The sequence below is a fragment of the Mycteria americana genome, chromosome 3 (assembly GCF_035582795.1).
Source record: "Mycteria americana isolate JAX WOST 10 ecotype Jacksonville Zoo and Gardens chromosome 3, USCA_MyAme_1.0, whole genome shotgun sequence".
Classification (NCBI taxonomy): domain Eukaryota; kingdom Metazoa; phylum Chordata; class Aves; order Ciconiiformes; family Ciconiidae; genus Mycteria; species Mycteria americana.
Genome location: NC_134367.1, coordinates 69,227,864 through 69,243,104, shown reverse-complemented (window position 1 = coordinate 69,243,104; position 15,241 = coordinate 69,227,864). Strand labels below are relative to the sequence as shown.

The 15,241-nt window shown below is 40.7% G+C and overlaps 1 protein-coding gene across 3 annotated transcripts in view; it reads left to right on the top strand.

The window, feature by feature from the left end:
- Window positions 1–15,241, top strand: part of SYNJ2 (synaptojanin 2) — a 69,187-nt gene that overhangs the window by 42,129 nt on the left and 11,817 nt on the right. For 2 of the 3 annotated variants that reach the window (XM_075498908.1, XM_075498910.1), the window contains exons 12-19: window positions 736–927; window positions 3,064–3,151; window positions 4,390–4,530; window positions 7,365–7,557; window positions 9,282–9,440; window positions 9,663–9,819; window positions 11,850–11,967; window positions 14,025–14,243. In XM_075498908.1, the coding sequence (XP_075355023.1) occupies window positions 736–927; window positions 3,064–3,151; window positions 4,390–4,530; window positions 7,365–7,557; window positions 9,282–9,440; window positions 9,663–9,819; window positions 11,850–11,967; window positions 14,025–14,243 (1,267 nt within the window). The remainder of the gene's footprint in view (window positions 1–735; window positions 928–3,063; window positions 3,152–4,389; window positions 4,531–7,364; window positions 7,558–9,281; window positions 9,441–9,662; window positions 9,820–11,849; window positions 11,968–14,024; window positions 14,244–15,241) is intronic. The other variant, XM_075498909.1, reaches the window with a different exon arrangement.

Below are 15,241 nucleotides of genomic sequence, written 5' to 3'. Positions count from 1 at the left end.
AGTATCAGGTGGTCAGTTTGCTCCAGAGAACTACTGGATTTTAATAGGATAGATGTGAACTATTCAGCGCCACTTCAATCGTGGGGCTGTTTCCTGATGCGAACCACAAGGAAAATACAGATAGCTTCTCTATGCCTGACTGCCAGTGCAAATCAGGTAGTTAAAGACTAAGGTTACCTCAGGTGCTCGCACAAAAAAAGCACACTGCTAATTTTCTATACTCATCAAAAATAAATGAATATAACTCTTTCCTGTGAGGAGTTCTGACCAGCCTAGAGAGCCACAACAGTGCTAGTTTTGGACTGACGTGAGACTCTGTGCTGCTCTCTGCCTTTCTCCCCACACTCTGAACTTCTTAGGGCTTCAATTTAAGTCATAACTTGTGACATGCTTGATCGCTGTAGGCTAAACTGAAAAGATTAAGGGAGGAAAAAGAATTTGTTTGCTTATTACTTGAAGAAGTGCAGGAAAACATATGCTGAAAGTGAGTGACCAGCCCTTCACAAGCTTTCAAAGGGTACCTGGTTTCTGGAAGAGAAATTGCTGACGTCAACCCCAGTTATCTTGTAGTTATTACCATTGCCATTGGAGTTGGTCCTTAGCTTTCGTGTTGTTGCTGCTAGGGTAATGTCATTATTTCACAGTGACCGTGTTGCTGCTGTCTGCATGCTTTCTGTCCTTTTACAGCACGTTCTTCTTTTACACACCCTCTTTCTGTCTCCCCTCTTCCGTCAGTAACTCCAAGTATTTTGAAGGCCATGTCAGAGCGTCAGTTTGAATTCACAAGCTTCAGGCGTGTTCGTGTTGCCACGGGGACCTGGAACGTGAATGGAGGGAAGCAGTTTCGAAGCAACATCCTTGGTACCAGCGAGCTGACGGACTGGCTGCTGGATTCCCCCAAGCTCTCTGGAGTTTCTGAATTTCAGGGTAAGACTTCACAGTCCAAATGTGTAAGCAATATCTGCTGGCATCTCTAGGGTTAGCGAGTTAGGACACAGCTGCTCCTTTCAAAGGCAGTGCATCTTGGAGGGAACTTTCTGTCAATTCTCAGGGGTGTATTCAGCCCCACGTAGACTTGTGCTGCCTCCCCTCAGCAGCGGAACAGTGCGTGTGAAGGGCTCCTGACAGTCAGAGCAACTCATGAGTCTGTGCCAGGTGACTCTGCTTTAAACCTTCAGCAGGTCAGAATTCAGAGGTCCCTTTCATGCCATCATGGGGTGTATCTGCCTATTCTGCATCCCATATTTTGTTTTCTTCTTCAATATCTCTATCCTTTGTTCTTCATTGTGAGTGGGAGCTACATGCTTAGGTGCCCTCAGAATGTCTCCTTGGTCTTTATCTGGAGCTATACTTATCTGTACAATCTGGACTCTGAGATTGTCTGGAAATGTTACTATCAAAACCTTCAGACAAAAAGAGTTATATTATTACATTTGTTGAAGGCAATTTCCTTTCTTTAGCAGTATAGAAAGCTCTTGTGCTTGTGGCTTGCTTAAATTGGCTGCTGAATTTCTTGCTTGCAGAACAAAGTCAGGTATTGTAATTGATTTACAGATTTTATTAAGGCAAATGAAAAGTGAATGTTCTGTCACTTAAAAATTGAGTGGTTTCAAAACTATTGCAAAACCTGTGCTTTTATTGTTACAGTGGAACATTTAGCTTCCTGCAGGCATCACAGGGATATTCCTGTGGCTAACCTTCAAGCTCAGGAATTAATTCCTCAAATCCTTGGTTGCTTACACGAGTTGTGTCGTTTGAACCCTTAATGCTTGAGTGTATGAATATGTGATTAGGTGCAGACAACTGTACTCTGAGCAGCTTGGGTGGGTGTTTGGTCCAGTCTGTTTCAGAAACAGTTTAGATATGTTAGCACATGACTATGCCCATGATACCAAAATTCGTTGAGAGCCTGTCATGTGCTAGCCTTGCCAGGCCTTCCCCTGAGAGAACTGGAGGAGCAGGACTAAATGGTACAGGCAGCCATAATGTGATAGGTCTAAGTAGCTTCTGGAAGGGAGCTGAGTTATGTGAATGGGCAGAGCTAGCGTATGACCATGCAAATGTCCATGTTTGTGGTAATGTCAGTGCAGTGCCTACACCAATGGGTAAGTGTTCAAAGACAAATGTCCAAAATTATTAATGGGAAATACACATATGACAGCACTTGTCGTGTTAAGCCAGTAAAGGAGGCTAGCTGTCGTGTGCTAGTTTCACCCTTGTGTCTACAGAGAGTTACTGCATATTTTACTTTTCTTTCCATTCTTATTTTCTGAGGCAGGTCTGATTTAGGTTCCTATGGTTGTCTACTATTTAGGTCTTCATGTTGAATTAAGTTACTGTTACCTTGGTCGTATGACAGTTTAAAAAAAAAAATAAAATCCCTTTATGCAATGGACAGACCTGATGAGTCAAGAGATGTGCTTCACGCTATTATATGAGAGCACTGGATCTTTGGTGTTTTACCAGGTATCCACAGGCCTGGGCAGGGAAGGGAGAATCACTGTGCTCTAGAGTGACCTAACCTAACCTTAAGTTAGGCTCGGAAGAAGGAAGATAGGAAGAAACTTCAAAGGCTTCCTTAAATGAGTAGATAAATTTACTAAAGGCATTGAGAAGGAAGGGACATACTGGTGTGTGGACAGTAAGTTCAGTTACATAGTAATTAGTGTCAAAAAAGAAAAGGAAAAGCATGTTGGGTAAAATGACAAGTGGGTGAAAGGTGGTGGGTAGTGAGATGTTGTGGCTTCAGTGATGAGCGGGGTGAGGGAGAGAGAACATTGAATATTTTCTCATCTTAACATTGCTACAATATAATGCTCTGTTCTGAACTGCTTCCTGCAAGAGAGATGGAGACCAACTGGTGGGAGAAAAGCAGGAAGAAATTTCAGAGGAACTGCAGGGGTTGTTTTGTGAGATTAGATTAAAGGAGCTATGAATATGTATAGCTTGGCAGGGGATACACAAGATAGAACTACAGGAATGATCTCTGACAGAAATTAGAAAACAAGTCGTTAGAAGAAACAACAAAATAGTAACTCTTGTATGACTTTTTCCTCTTGCCAGCAGATGATGAGAACTGCCCTCCTGACATATTTGCAGTGGGATTTGAAGAGATGGTTGAATTAAGTGCAGGGAATATTGTGAATGCCAGGTAGGTTAAAAAAACCCCAAAATAACAAAAAAACCCCAAACCTCAAAAACAAAAAAACCACCAGAAAAGAGCACACTCTTCCCCCAAAGGAACCAGCCAAACAAAAGCCTCCGGAGTTGTGCTTTGTATGGTCAGGTGTATAGAATACGTCCTTCCAACTCTGTTGCTTGTAATCATAGCTGGAAATATGTTTGCCATTAACAAATGGCACTGGGACAGTGTTGAAAGTGCTGTTTCTCTGTGAACTTCTGTACAGTAGAATACACTGTGTTTTCTAAGTCTCTTAAGTCTTTGTGTTGGCAGAGGATTCTGATGGTTGACATTGATTTAACGCTTGTCCTTAAACCCCTGTCTGATGTTGGAAAAATGTGCTCAGTGACTACAAACATAATTGACATTCATGTGGGAATTCTAAAATGAATGAAATGTCTCTGTGGCTAATTGTATTTGTGAAAATTATGACTAGAGAAGGAGTTAAAGGCAAAGCCCTGAGCTTGGGCTGTCAGCATGTACAGTAGGCTGTGGTGTATACTGGTCCTTTTGAATCTGAAGGAGGAATAGGGATGGAACCCTGAAGATAATGTTTCCCATGCTGATTCATTATGCTGACCGGTTAGTTGTCTGTTTTGGGAATGAGAAGTTAAAGCTGTGCTTGGCATGGCTGCTGGGCTGGTGGTATATCTGTATGTATCAGTTGACTTTGGAGATAAGAAAACGCTAGTTCTGCAGAAGCGAAGGTATATGCACCCACCCACAAACCTTCAGCTAAGAGCATCCAACAGCTGTGGGTAACCATTTATCTCCCAGTCAGAGAAGATCCAGAGAAGATCTCTTCACTGTGAGCACAAGAAATCTTAGAAGTCATGAGATTGATGTGGATTTTTGTTTTTATGGTTATGATTACTACAATCAGCTTCCAGTTACCCCCAGTGAATGGGGATATCAAACGTCATGTAAGCATGGATCTTTCTAAGCATAGCAGGCAAAATCCCTCTCATGTCTAGAAGCAGGATAACTGTATTTGTGCGCTGTGCCTGGGCTCACTGACCCTGCTGACTCTGGGCTGGCTCACAAGGAGGTATTATCTCTCTCTGCCATGCATCCTACAGCACTTCCAGTTCTGGAGCCAGCATGTGTATAGCCTAATGGATGTCTGTAAACCTAAGGCACGGTTAATCTGCTCATTTTATTGACTGTATGTGGTTTGATTCCATTAAATGATTTTATGCTTGTTCCAGTACAACGAATAGAAAAATGTGGGGAGAGCAGCTTCAAAAAGCTATTTCCAGGACTCATCGCTACATTCAGCTGACATCAGCACAGCTTGTTGGCGTTTGTCTTTTCATCTTTGTACGACCCTATCATGTCCCCTTCATCAGGTAAAAAAAACCCACAAAAACAAAACAAAAAAAACCCCAACCTGTGTCTTCAGTAACATCCTGCTGTTGGAGTGTGGCGAGAGAGGGTGGGAGTGATTTTTCAGCTTGGTGGGAATTATGCAAACCTGGATTCTGGTCTCTGCTCAGTGTGGGAGAGAGACATGTTTCCAGGCAGCAATAGTCTGGAGTCCATCCTCCTGGCTAGTGCAAAGGCCAGGTAGCCCCAATATCTTCCTCCAGTTCAGCTGAGAAGCCAGGTTTGCTCCAGGTGGGCAGTCAGGATGTAGCACCTTGTTTGGGTGCTGTCTTTCTGGAAAAGGAATGACCTGAGCTAGTATTTGGAGCACCAAGTGAACGCAAGTGGCTGCCTCTGCCCAAAGGGCAGGTTTTACTTTCTAACCCTCTCCTTAGTGTTTCCATATGGAAAAAGGGCTGGTTCCAGGCCTGAAAAGAATGGTGGAAAAGGTAGAAAGGGAGGTGGGGGAAAGAGAGCTAATTTTGCCCCTGACATATTATAGACTTGAGAGCTATAAGGGCACATTAAGTGTTTGTCTTTCCTAGATGTCACAAGAACCAGAACTCTGTGCCTAGTCAGGAAGGCGCAGAGCTGTGTGTCCTCAGCTTACTAGCACGGATGTCCCTGGAGACTGACCAAACTCCTCTTGCCCCTAGAAGATTCTAACTTTTATTAAAGAGGAAAGATAAGAGTACCAAGCCACATGGATTTCTGCATTAAAATGCCTTTGCCATGAGCAAGAATTATGCAGGCTAAGTGTGAATGGGTAGGAAATGAGTAATTAGCCCAAACTATCTTTGGGCATCTCTCTGTCCTTAAAGCCTAGAGTGATCCAAACAGTGCCTTCTACAGTTATGGGCACTGATTGGCTACTGCAGTTTGTGGTTAAAATATCAAAAGCTGCCTCTTTCTTCCCTCTGGTCTCATATCTACTGAGAAGATGAGTGCAGAGCTTCTGCAACATCAAATGCTCTAGGCTAGGCAGAGTAATGCAATCCAGGTAACCCTGATGGTCTTGCATTGCTGCCTAAAAAACTTACATATTTTTGGTGGAACAAAGCAATCCAGAAGAGAAGTGTTTCTGTCAGTTTTTGACTTTTCACCTGGCTTACAAGAAATTTGAGTAATCCAGCAGGAAATGCATGGTTTAAATGGAGATCAGAAGCAGAACAGCACAGTGGCTCTGTTGCAGCTGTCAAACTGCTAGGAATTGGAAATAACCCTTTGTGACTCAAGAGAAAAAGGGAAGAGTTTGATTTTAGTGACCAAGTTTCATCATTTAATGCTGATGTGCTGCTACGTGTTATGTGAGCGTAATCAAACCTAACCTGTATGCTTGTGTAGTTTTTCCCATGTCTAGAAAAGGAAAACAAAAATGATCAGAAGTGCAAAAAAAGGCTTCTGTGCTTATAGAGATTGAAGACATTAGGACAGAAGTTAGAGAATAGAGAAATAAAATGAGAGAATAGCTGAAGCTTATACAGCAGTGAAAGGATTGATGAAATACAAGCAGTTGAATGTATGGGGGGTTATCTCAACATAACCTTTGCCATGAATGCAAGTCAGATAAATATCAGTCAGCAGTTGGGTAGACAGGCAGCAGGATGGGAGAACTCCTTAGAGTGAAAAGACTGAACATGTGCTTTTTTCGGAGCACATGAAAACCCATCTTTTCATAGAAAACATTGATGGTCCCCTTTTGCCTCCCTGAGGGTGTCTTTTCTGGAGGTTTTCTGCAGTCAGGAAAAGAGAGGAAAATAAAGAGGGGAAAAAGATAGAAAAGATGGGGGGCAGGGAAGAGAGAGGAAAATGAAGAGGAGGGGAAAAAGAGAGCCTGTAACGTCTTGCGTCATTGAGATCATGAATGCTTGACAATAACTCAAATAAGACTTAGTGGTTTTCCCCCTGCCCCTTGCTTAAAGCCAGTAATATTCTAGTCCAGATCTACTTGACGTGTATCTAGAAAGTAAAATTTTCTCACTGGGAAAGACATGCATGGTGCTGGGGTTGGTTACAACAATGATCTCATAATTTATTTATCTGATCAGACAGGCATGCTTTATTCTCAGAGTAGAATGGCTATCTGGGAGAAATTATCCTGTGAGCAGGTGGTCTGCTTTGCCAAGCAAGTCATCTTTCTGTAGTAAAGTGTATGCTAATCATGACATTGAAATAGTATGTAATTAACAACATGGAGGACCTAAGCAATTTGTCATCAGTACAGAACTCATTTTAGGAGTTAGGTATAAATAGTTGTGTCTAATAATCACTGATTTTTATTGCATCTGATTTAACAAATTATGGGTTATGATCTCTTGCTCTTTAATTGATTGAAAAATCCAGTACCAACTGCAAAGTTGGGTTTCAACGCATAGTAACACTAATTAAATTGTTAACTGTCTGAAAAACAGATTCCCATATGTTCAAAAGTAAAAGGAAACATAATAGTAAATGTAGTTATTGTCACTATTTTAAAGATCTTGGTAGAGGTAAACTTGAAAGGTATATTCTGTAGAAATTCCCAATATTTCAGAAATAATGTCTTGCTGGTCTGTTTGGAAGGGAAAAGAAGAGGAGGAAAATAATTTCAAATAGTTTTATTTCTATACTATTGTATTATACTTAATTTGAAACGTAAGTACATGAACATGATCAAGAAACTAAAAGATGTGCCTAAAAGCAGCAAGCTTTCTGGAGAGGAGAAGACATGGCATTGTAAACTGGCTTTTCCTTTATGTTGCAGTCAAAGTTAATTGAATGTTTGTCCCTGCAGCCCTTTACTCTCTTCTCTTTCTTTTTTTTTTTTTTTTAAATATAGGGATGTAGCAATAGACACTGTGAAGACAGGAATGGGAGGAAAAGCTGGAAATAAAGGGGCAGTGAGCATTCGTTTTCAGTTCTATAGTACCAGTTTCTGCTTTATATGCAGTCACTTAACTGCTGGGCAGACTCAGGTGAAAGAGAGGAATGAAGATTATAAAGAAATCACACAGAAACTCAGCTTCCCAATGGTAAGTATAGGGGTATGTATGCTAAAAACATTGGAGATAAAGGCTGTATCTTTACATTATGAAAGCTGGTCTCAAGCTGTCTGATGACAGGTCATCAAAGAAGTCATCTCAATGCCATGGAGAATGGGCATGAAAGAAAATGGTAAAGAAAAAAAAAAAAAGGAAGCATGTTTCACAGGAGACCAGACGCCACCTAATATAGCACTTGCTTTACAAAAGTTCTACGCCTTTCAAAAAATATAGTTGCTGCAGTGCTTGAAAAGTCCTCGCCTTTGAACAGTTTTCCAGTCGATCTTCCAGAACAGTGCAACTTAACTGACAAATCTGTAAGGCCTCATGGATAAGATCTAGGTGACTGGTGTTAGAGCTGGAGAGCATGATATTGATAGCTCTTGCTGGCACTAGTTAGTAAGGGTTCCTAAAAGACCTGTGTTACTCAGTACATCAGTGCTTTAGCTGCTCCTGCTCAGGTATGATATATCAGTTCTTGGTCACTGATACGGTACTTTCTGTTCCCTTCATTTTGCTCTCATGAATGTGTCACTGTCAAGGAACTGCTGGCTTTTCTCAGAGTGTGGCAACTAGGCACTATTGGTCTGTATGAATAACTTTTCCCCTAAATCATGTCAAATCAATCACCCTAGTGTTTTATTTCACACTTGTCTCCTCAGGCCAGTAGATAACCCATGGGATTTGTAGCAGTGCTTCTTTGCTTCCCTTAATGTTGGTTGCTTTAATTTCCACATGCTTTCTTTCTTAGATCTCTCTGGAGAGGTCCTAAACCAGGGAGGGAATGGATCAGTTTGTGTATTCTGGTTAGTCAGCAAAAAATGGCATTTAGGTTGCAAAGCATAAAACTTTAACTCCCTGTTTGCAAGGTTTAGAGGCTTGGCACATACAGCATCTCAATCAGTTGTTTTATGTAAGAACTAATACTGACAGTCTGAACGTCCTGCATAGAATATCTGTTCCAAATGGCCATAAAGTTGTGCTTATGGTAGTTTTTTCTTCTAATACCGCATTAACTATTTTATGTCCTTTACATTTACAATAGCTAAATGTACCTTGTGTGTATAATGCATATAAAGAGTGCCCTCTAGTGCTGTGAGAGCCACAGCTCTGGAACATTTCCTTTATGTATCTCTGGGTTTTAGAGGTTTATAGCTTAACTGGGGAAACCAAAAAAAAAAAAAAGACTGGTTAGAGGATAGGATGTTAAACTTAGAATTGGAGTGAATTTTCATTCATGTTTTATTTCAATACATTTACAAAACTATGACGTGCACATAAGATCAAATTTGGAGCTTGTTCTTACTCAGAACCTTTGTTGCTGAATGTCCTTTGGTGCCAGAAGCCCATTTTGTGTTATATTTGGAATATGTAAATATATGTGTGTAAAATGAGTTAGGGAAACAAACATATATTTTTAATATTCATGATAGCCAAATTGTGAATATAAAGCTGGTGTCCCAGCTTAGACATACCTTCAGGAAACAAGGGTCAGAGTCTGACACTCTTGTTTACAAAATTCAGCTCAGCAGGATGCAAAAGACTGTGAAAGAACCATTCCACTTTAGCACAAGATGGATTTTAACAAACAGAATGTGGCAAGTAGGTCCAGTATTTAGTAATTCAGAAAGACTGAGTTGTAAGTTTCAGTGCATTTAAAGGGTGTTTTCATGAATGTGATTTAACATTAACAGTATTCTGTACCTCTAAACTAGGGGCGGAGCGTGTTCTCACATGACTATGTCTTCTGGTGTGGTGATTTTAACTATCGCATTGATCTAACATATGAAGAAGTCTTTTATTTTCTCAAACGTCAAGATTGGAAGACACTTTTGGAATTTGATCAACTACAACAGCAAAAATCCAGTGGAAAAGTAAGGCAGTGTGTCTCATTTTCTTGAATACTTGCATGTTGGCTTGGTCTAATTCCTTGAGAGAGTGAAAAAGTTGCATTTTCAGACCCTTGTTTGTAGTATGTGAATGTAGTAATTTGGTTAAAAAGCAGAATGTTGTTTATTTGCAAGGAAGTTGATAACGTCACAATGGCACCTACTTCACCTGTAACTTAATCAAAGAGATGGTATTTCTTTTCATAGATTTTTAAAGACTTCCATGAAGGGACTATTAATTTTGGACCAACATATAAATATGACGTTGGCTCAGAGGCTTATGATACAAGTGATAAGTGCAGAACCCCAGCTTGGACTGACAGAGTGCTTTGGTGGAGAAAGAAACTGCCTTTTGAAAAAACAGGTGCGTAGGATCTTTCCTCCTTCTTTATCTGAAAGTTGTTTTAGATTTCATCCAGAACACACATAAAGGGATTTAATCTAGTGAATGGTGAGGAAAGGAGTTAGTGAGTTCTGGGCTGAGAGCTGTCTTTAGATGTGTCCCATAGGCTTAGTTAAATTGCAAGTGGCTTTACTCAAGCAGATGTTCTTTTGGCTTCACTGGAATAACTTGCAGAGTTAGAGAGCCCTTTCTTCTTGAGCGTGTGAACAAAGACTTCATGCTACAGATTGAAAAGGTGCTGGGAGCTCGCTGAGGAACTGAAAACAATCCAGCTGTAGCAATCTAGAAATTATTCTGTTGCTTTTCAACAGAATCATTAGTCCACATAAAGTTCCCATGTTATAATGGCTAGATTGTTATAACTGTTGTGCTCAGTAGATGTATAAGCACTTTTCTGTAATTTCTTCTGCCTTAGGAATATTTATGCTAGTTTCTGGAATTAGGGAGATTTCGTTAATTAGTGCTTATAAAGTACTTTGAGATCATGAGTGGCCAGTACAACAGAAGGGCTGTTTTCACTTGGTATTCAAAAGTTACAATTACAAAATAAAAAGTATTTCTTTGCATATCCAGGGACAGTTTTCATAACCATTCTCTCAGTCTGCAGGTACATCTATCTCCCAACGTTTATAAAATCTGAACAAATTCATACTAAAAGTGTAATCGCTGTAGAAGTAATCTGGTTTGTGCCTGCAGATGTGATTTTTCACATGGCTGGGAACTACTGCTTGGAATCCAAGTCATACCATGCGTACACTAAGTGTAAAAACTACAAAGCAAAACTAGGGCAGTCAGAGAGTACAAGTCAATGTGATACAGAGTTATTCACTCTTATTTCAGGAATGAAAAATAAAGTAAAATGAGGAGCTTAAAGCATTGCTAGAGATGTAATCTGGGAAAGAAAAACTGTATAAGACATAATAAGGAAGTTAAAACAGCCCTCTTGTGCTGGCTGTTTTCATTTTAGGAGAAAGAAAACCCTTCAGCATTTTCAATGCATATTCCTCATTTTGCATGGCAAGGCTTGCCTCTGGGAGGACTTTACTTGATGGAGTACACACAGAATGTAGGACCTATCTAGCTGGTCTGCAAGAGCTGAGGCAGGTTCCTTTCTTTAGAGCTTGTAGGCCTCCCACAGCTAGCTCATGTGGATATATGACTGACCCCTTGTCTGTTCGCCCACCTTCCCAGCCCTGCAAAGCTTTTCTAATTAGGTTGCTGCCAGAGTTCCTGTCCTTTACTGCTGGTGGCAAGGCTCTTCTGCCTCTCAGCTCTAATTCTTTTGCCTTACTTCTTTTTGCTGCTATAGTCTAGAGGACCATTTACCTTCTGAGAAGAAACTGTAGCCCCAGTGCAAGTGATTAGGCAAAACACCATATTCTGTATTAACTCATTTTCAGTTGCACAGAAAAGACATAGAGTTATCCATTAGCCCAAACAGTGACCTAAAAACTTTCCTGTTATTGACAGCAATATAGTACCTCACTATAGCATAATGTCTGGAGCACTTTCTGTCACCTTAATGCATTGCAAAAGAAGTATTTGGAGGTTGAATTTGCATGGGCTTGCTTTCTTCCATCTCTTGTGTATTATTTCTCTAGTCCCTGTGTATTATTCAGATTTGCAGTGTATTTTGCAAGTACAGTGTCTGTTTCTATGCTCAATAGTGGGGCAGGAGGAAAAATACTAGTATGACTCTGTGAACCCAGGTTGTACAGGTAATTGATTGGGTGACATTCAGGTTAACCACTTTGCAGATGTCTTATTCTAGTGATCAGCTGTCTGTTGCACTCCCTGTCCTTTCTGTATTTTTTTTTCCTAGTCCCTAACTTGTAAATCTTTTAGGATACAAGTTCTTCTTTGAATGGTATATACGAGAACAAAAAAACCCCACCTCCCAATATTAGGGTCTGTGAAGTGCATTCTAAAACTTTTAACTGTTAGTAAAACTAGCTTTGAGTGAGTTTTAAATCATGTTTTGTGCTTCATAGCTGGAGAGCTCAATCTTCTAGACGGTGATCTGAATGCTGAAACTAAAGTCAGGCACACCTGGACCCCTGGAGCCTTGATGTACTATGGGAGAGCAGAGCTGCAAGCATCTGACCACAGGTAAAGTCCTAAGCAAATAGTCAGAGAAAGGGCTGCTAGGTTAGAATGTGTCATACTGAATTACACCTTCAGAGTGAGGGACCGAGTCTGACTGTAACAGGAATTACACCCTTATTCTGTGTTCAGTATCTGTTTGGTGATTTTTTTTTTTTCCCCCTCATGGCGGGTTTTATACCAGGGTGGCAAATATCTATGGTCCTGTATTGATTTCTGCTGCACTGTGATCTCAGCAAGGGTTGGATAAGTTGCAGCAACAGGTATAGAAAACTGAGAGCTTTCTGTTGCTTGGTTTTGGAAAGCTCCAATACTAAAACAAGCTGCTCTGATGGATTCCCACTCAGCTTGCTGTGGGAGAGGAGGAGGTTGGGACTGTGTGGCCTGACGAGGTGTAAGCCATGTACATAGGGCCAGGTGTGACCTCTTCAGAGTAGCGAAGTGTTGGGCTTCTGGACTTCCCTTAGAAATGGACATGAGAGAAGGAGGAAAAACCAAAGACCAGTGCCTCTGGTTGGTCCATATCACTAACTTCTCTTTAGGGATATGAATGACCTTTCTTTGTTAAACTTGTCACCGCTTCACTTCTCTGAAACAAATTCTGTAATAAATACACCTTGAAAGCTCCCTTGCATTCAGAATAATCTTTGTCTAGCCCCTCATGGAAATGCTAGAATATTGTTCCTCATAGCAGCGCTCAGTGACCCACAGTAGCTGGCTCTGTGCTCATGGTGCTCTTGCATGCGAGGACCGTTCTGTATTCCTCCAGCAATGGAAGAATATGCTTCTTGCAATCAATTTCTCTCTGTCAAGGCTTTGACATTGCTGTGTTCCACAAAGCCCAGTGGAACTGCTGCACTCATTATATAGGACCCTGAAGATGCAATCTTTGAAACATGGCTGTTGTACATTGGTTTTCTATTTCAGCAAACTTGACTGCAAAAACTGCTTTTTAATTACAGTCAGCAGGTTTGCTTTCCCAAGGTTTGTGCTGGAAAAAGGGCTTAGCTATGTCTTTGTGACATATGGAAATGCATTATGATTCACTGTGCTTATAGAAATAGTTAACACTTCCTATCCCTTTTTTTTTCCCTTTACTAGTCCTTTCTAGCTTTGCTGTTGTTGCTTTCGTATGTTCTGGTAATGCGTATTCCAGAGCCTGCTCTATTGCAAGCAGGAGGCAGCAATTTTGACATAGTTAGAAGAGCAGCCATCCCAGTTACTGCTTTGTGTGTGTGCGCAGGTGGAAATCTGCAAATGTGGATTGCATCCACGGAGATGAGACAAGCTTTACTCTTTCAGACAGCTGTCTCAATTTTATTTAGATCTAACACACAGAGAGGTCGTTTGTAAGAAATGGCTGAAGAAGCAAGTTTGCAGTGTTGACTGCTTATAACGTGATGGATTGACATATGTTTCCTACATAACCACATTATACATTTAGAGTGCCTTGTCCTTAGTTTTTGGAAAAAGACGTCTTTATGTGGCCCTCTCTAACAGAAAATTTGCCTTCCTGATCTGTAGATGTTTTGGGAGACAGCTGTTTGATAATGAGTGAAGTATCCTGGTATTTTTAGACTGCAGGTTTGCCAGAAGTGCTACACGCAACTGTTATTTGAATTCCTTTATGGTGTGTCCTTACTGTTACATTCGGCTAATGTAGGGCTGGTAAATATAATTAACAGTGCTCAAGGCACGATCTTGCACTGCAGGAAAAATGAAACAATCCACCAGACTCTGAACTTCTGGGTTGTATTGCCAGACACAGTGCTATTTTGCAGTGAGACCTTAAGTAATTTGTTCCGCTTCTCTTTCTGTGTAGAACATACATAATAATCACTTTCTTCTAAGGTATAGCAGGCTTAATTAAATATTTGCAATGAGATTTGACGTTGTGGAGTTAAAAATGATCATAGATGTATAGAGTTTAAACAAGACACTTCACACAACTAAGTTCTTACCTGTCCTACTGCTTGACATTGATTTTAATTTTATATAAGCATTTCCTATTGGGTGATGTTGGTCTTAATTTTAAATAAGCATTTCTCCTTTGTTTCATGTAGACCAGTGTTAGCTATTGTAGAAGTGGAAGTTCAGGAAGTTAATCAAGCTGCCCGTGAGAGTGTTTTCCAGGAAGTGTCATCTTTCCAGGGACCACTGGATGCCACAGTAGTGGTAAATCTGCTATCACCAACGCCTGAAGAGAAAAATGAATTTCCTGAGGACTTGCGTACAGAGCTGATGCAAATGTTTGAGGATTATGGCACTATTGTTCTGGTCAGGTAAGTTTGGGATCTGAAATGGCATGTCATCTATTCAAAAACAAAGACTAGAAATTCCCTTTTTGTCTGGACAGAATTAACTTTGTATTAGAAAGTAGTATGCTGAATTCCTTTACTACGTGTTGAATTCTTCACTAGAAATTGAATACAAGTATTTTGAATATCTTTTACCTCTCGTCAACATGTTAAAGAAATAGTCTAACAGCTCTCTTGGCTGAGTGGAGAATTTTATTCAGTACAGCACCATAAAGCAGAGGCTTTGGTGTGAATCATCACCTTTAGATTCAGGCCTCATTTCCATGCATTGCTTCTGCTGGCCTTGGGACCCTGCTTCACTTCCTCCAAGGAGGTCTGCTCTCTTCCAGCACTCTTTCACACTTACTAGGATTTCCTGGCTGGCTCTCCTTTCTTTTGGGGGTCCTTTTGCTTATTATAGTATGGCTTCTCGCAGTTTGAAAGAGAGAGTGGGATACCTTCTGCAGAGCAGTTTCATTTCATTCTGGTTGGTTCTGTACAGGGCCCTGGCATAGCTATGAGACTTCTATTTTGAGAAATACAGGCAAAAGACCTGACAGTTGACCTGGGAAACAAGACCAGAAACTTGTTTATGTTGTACTTGACCCATTTCCTAATGGAGAAAACTGATGACCTGTTGTTGTATGGTTTTAAGAAGTACCAAATGTAAGTTGAGGGTTCAAAAGCAACTCTGCAGGAACAGCAGCACTGCTTTGCTTGTGAAGAAAAGGAGCAAGAAAAGAACATACTTTGGTGGTTTTGAGTTTTTTTGGTTTTAATTGCTTTAGAGCTTGATGGTATACTAGTTTTTGGGAACATCGCTTGTCCTCTGAGGTGAGGGATATGCAGAGCCATGGAAGTTAGTACAGAACGAGTGTGGATATCAGACTAGGTATCCTGTCAACAGCTGCTGAGATGTTTGTACTGCTGCTTCAGGAGCGACCCAGTAAAGGGCAGGGTGCTGGAGTCACACAAGGAAGGAT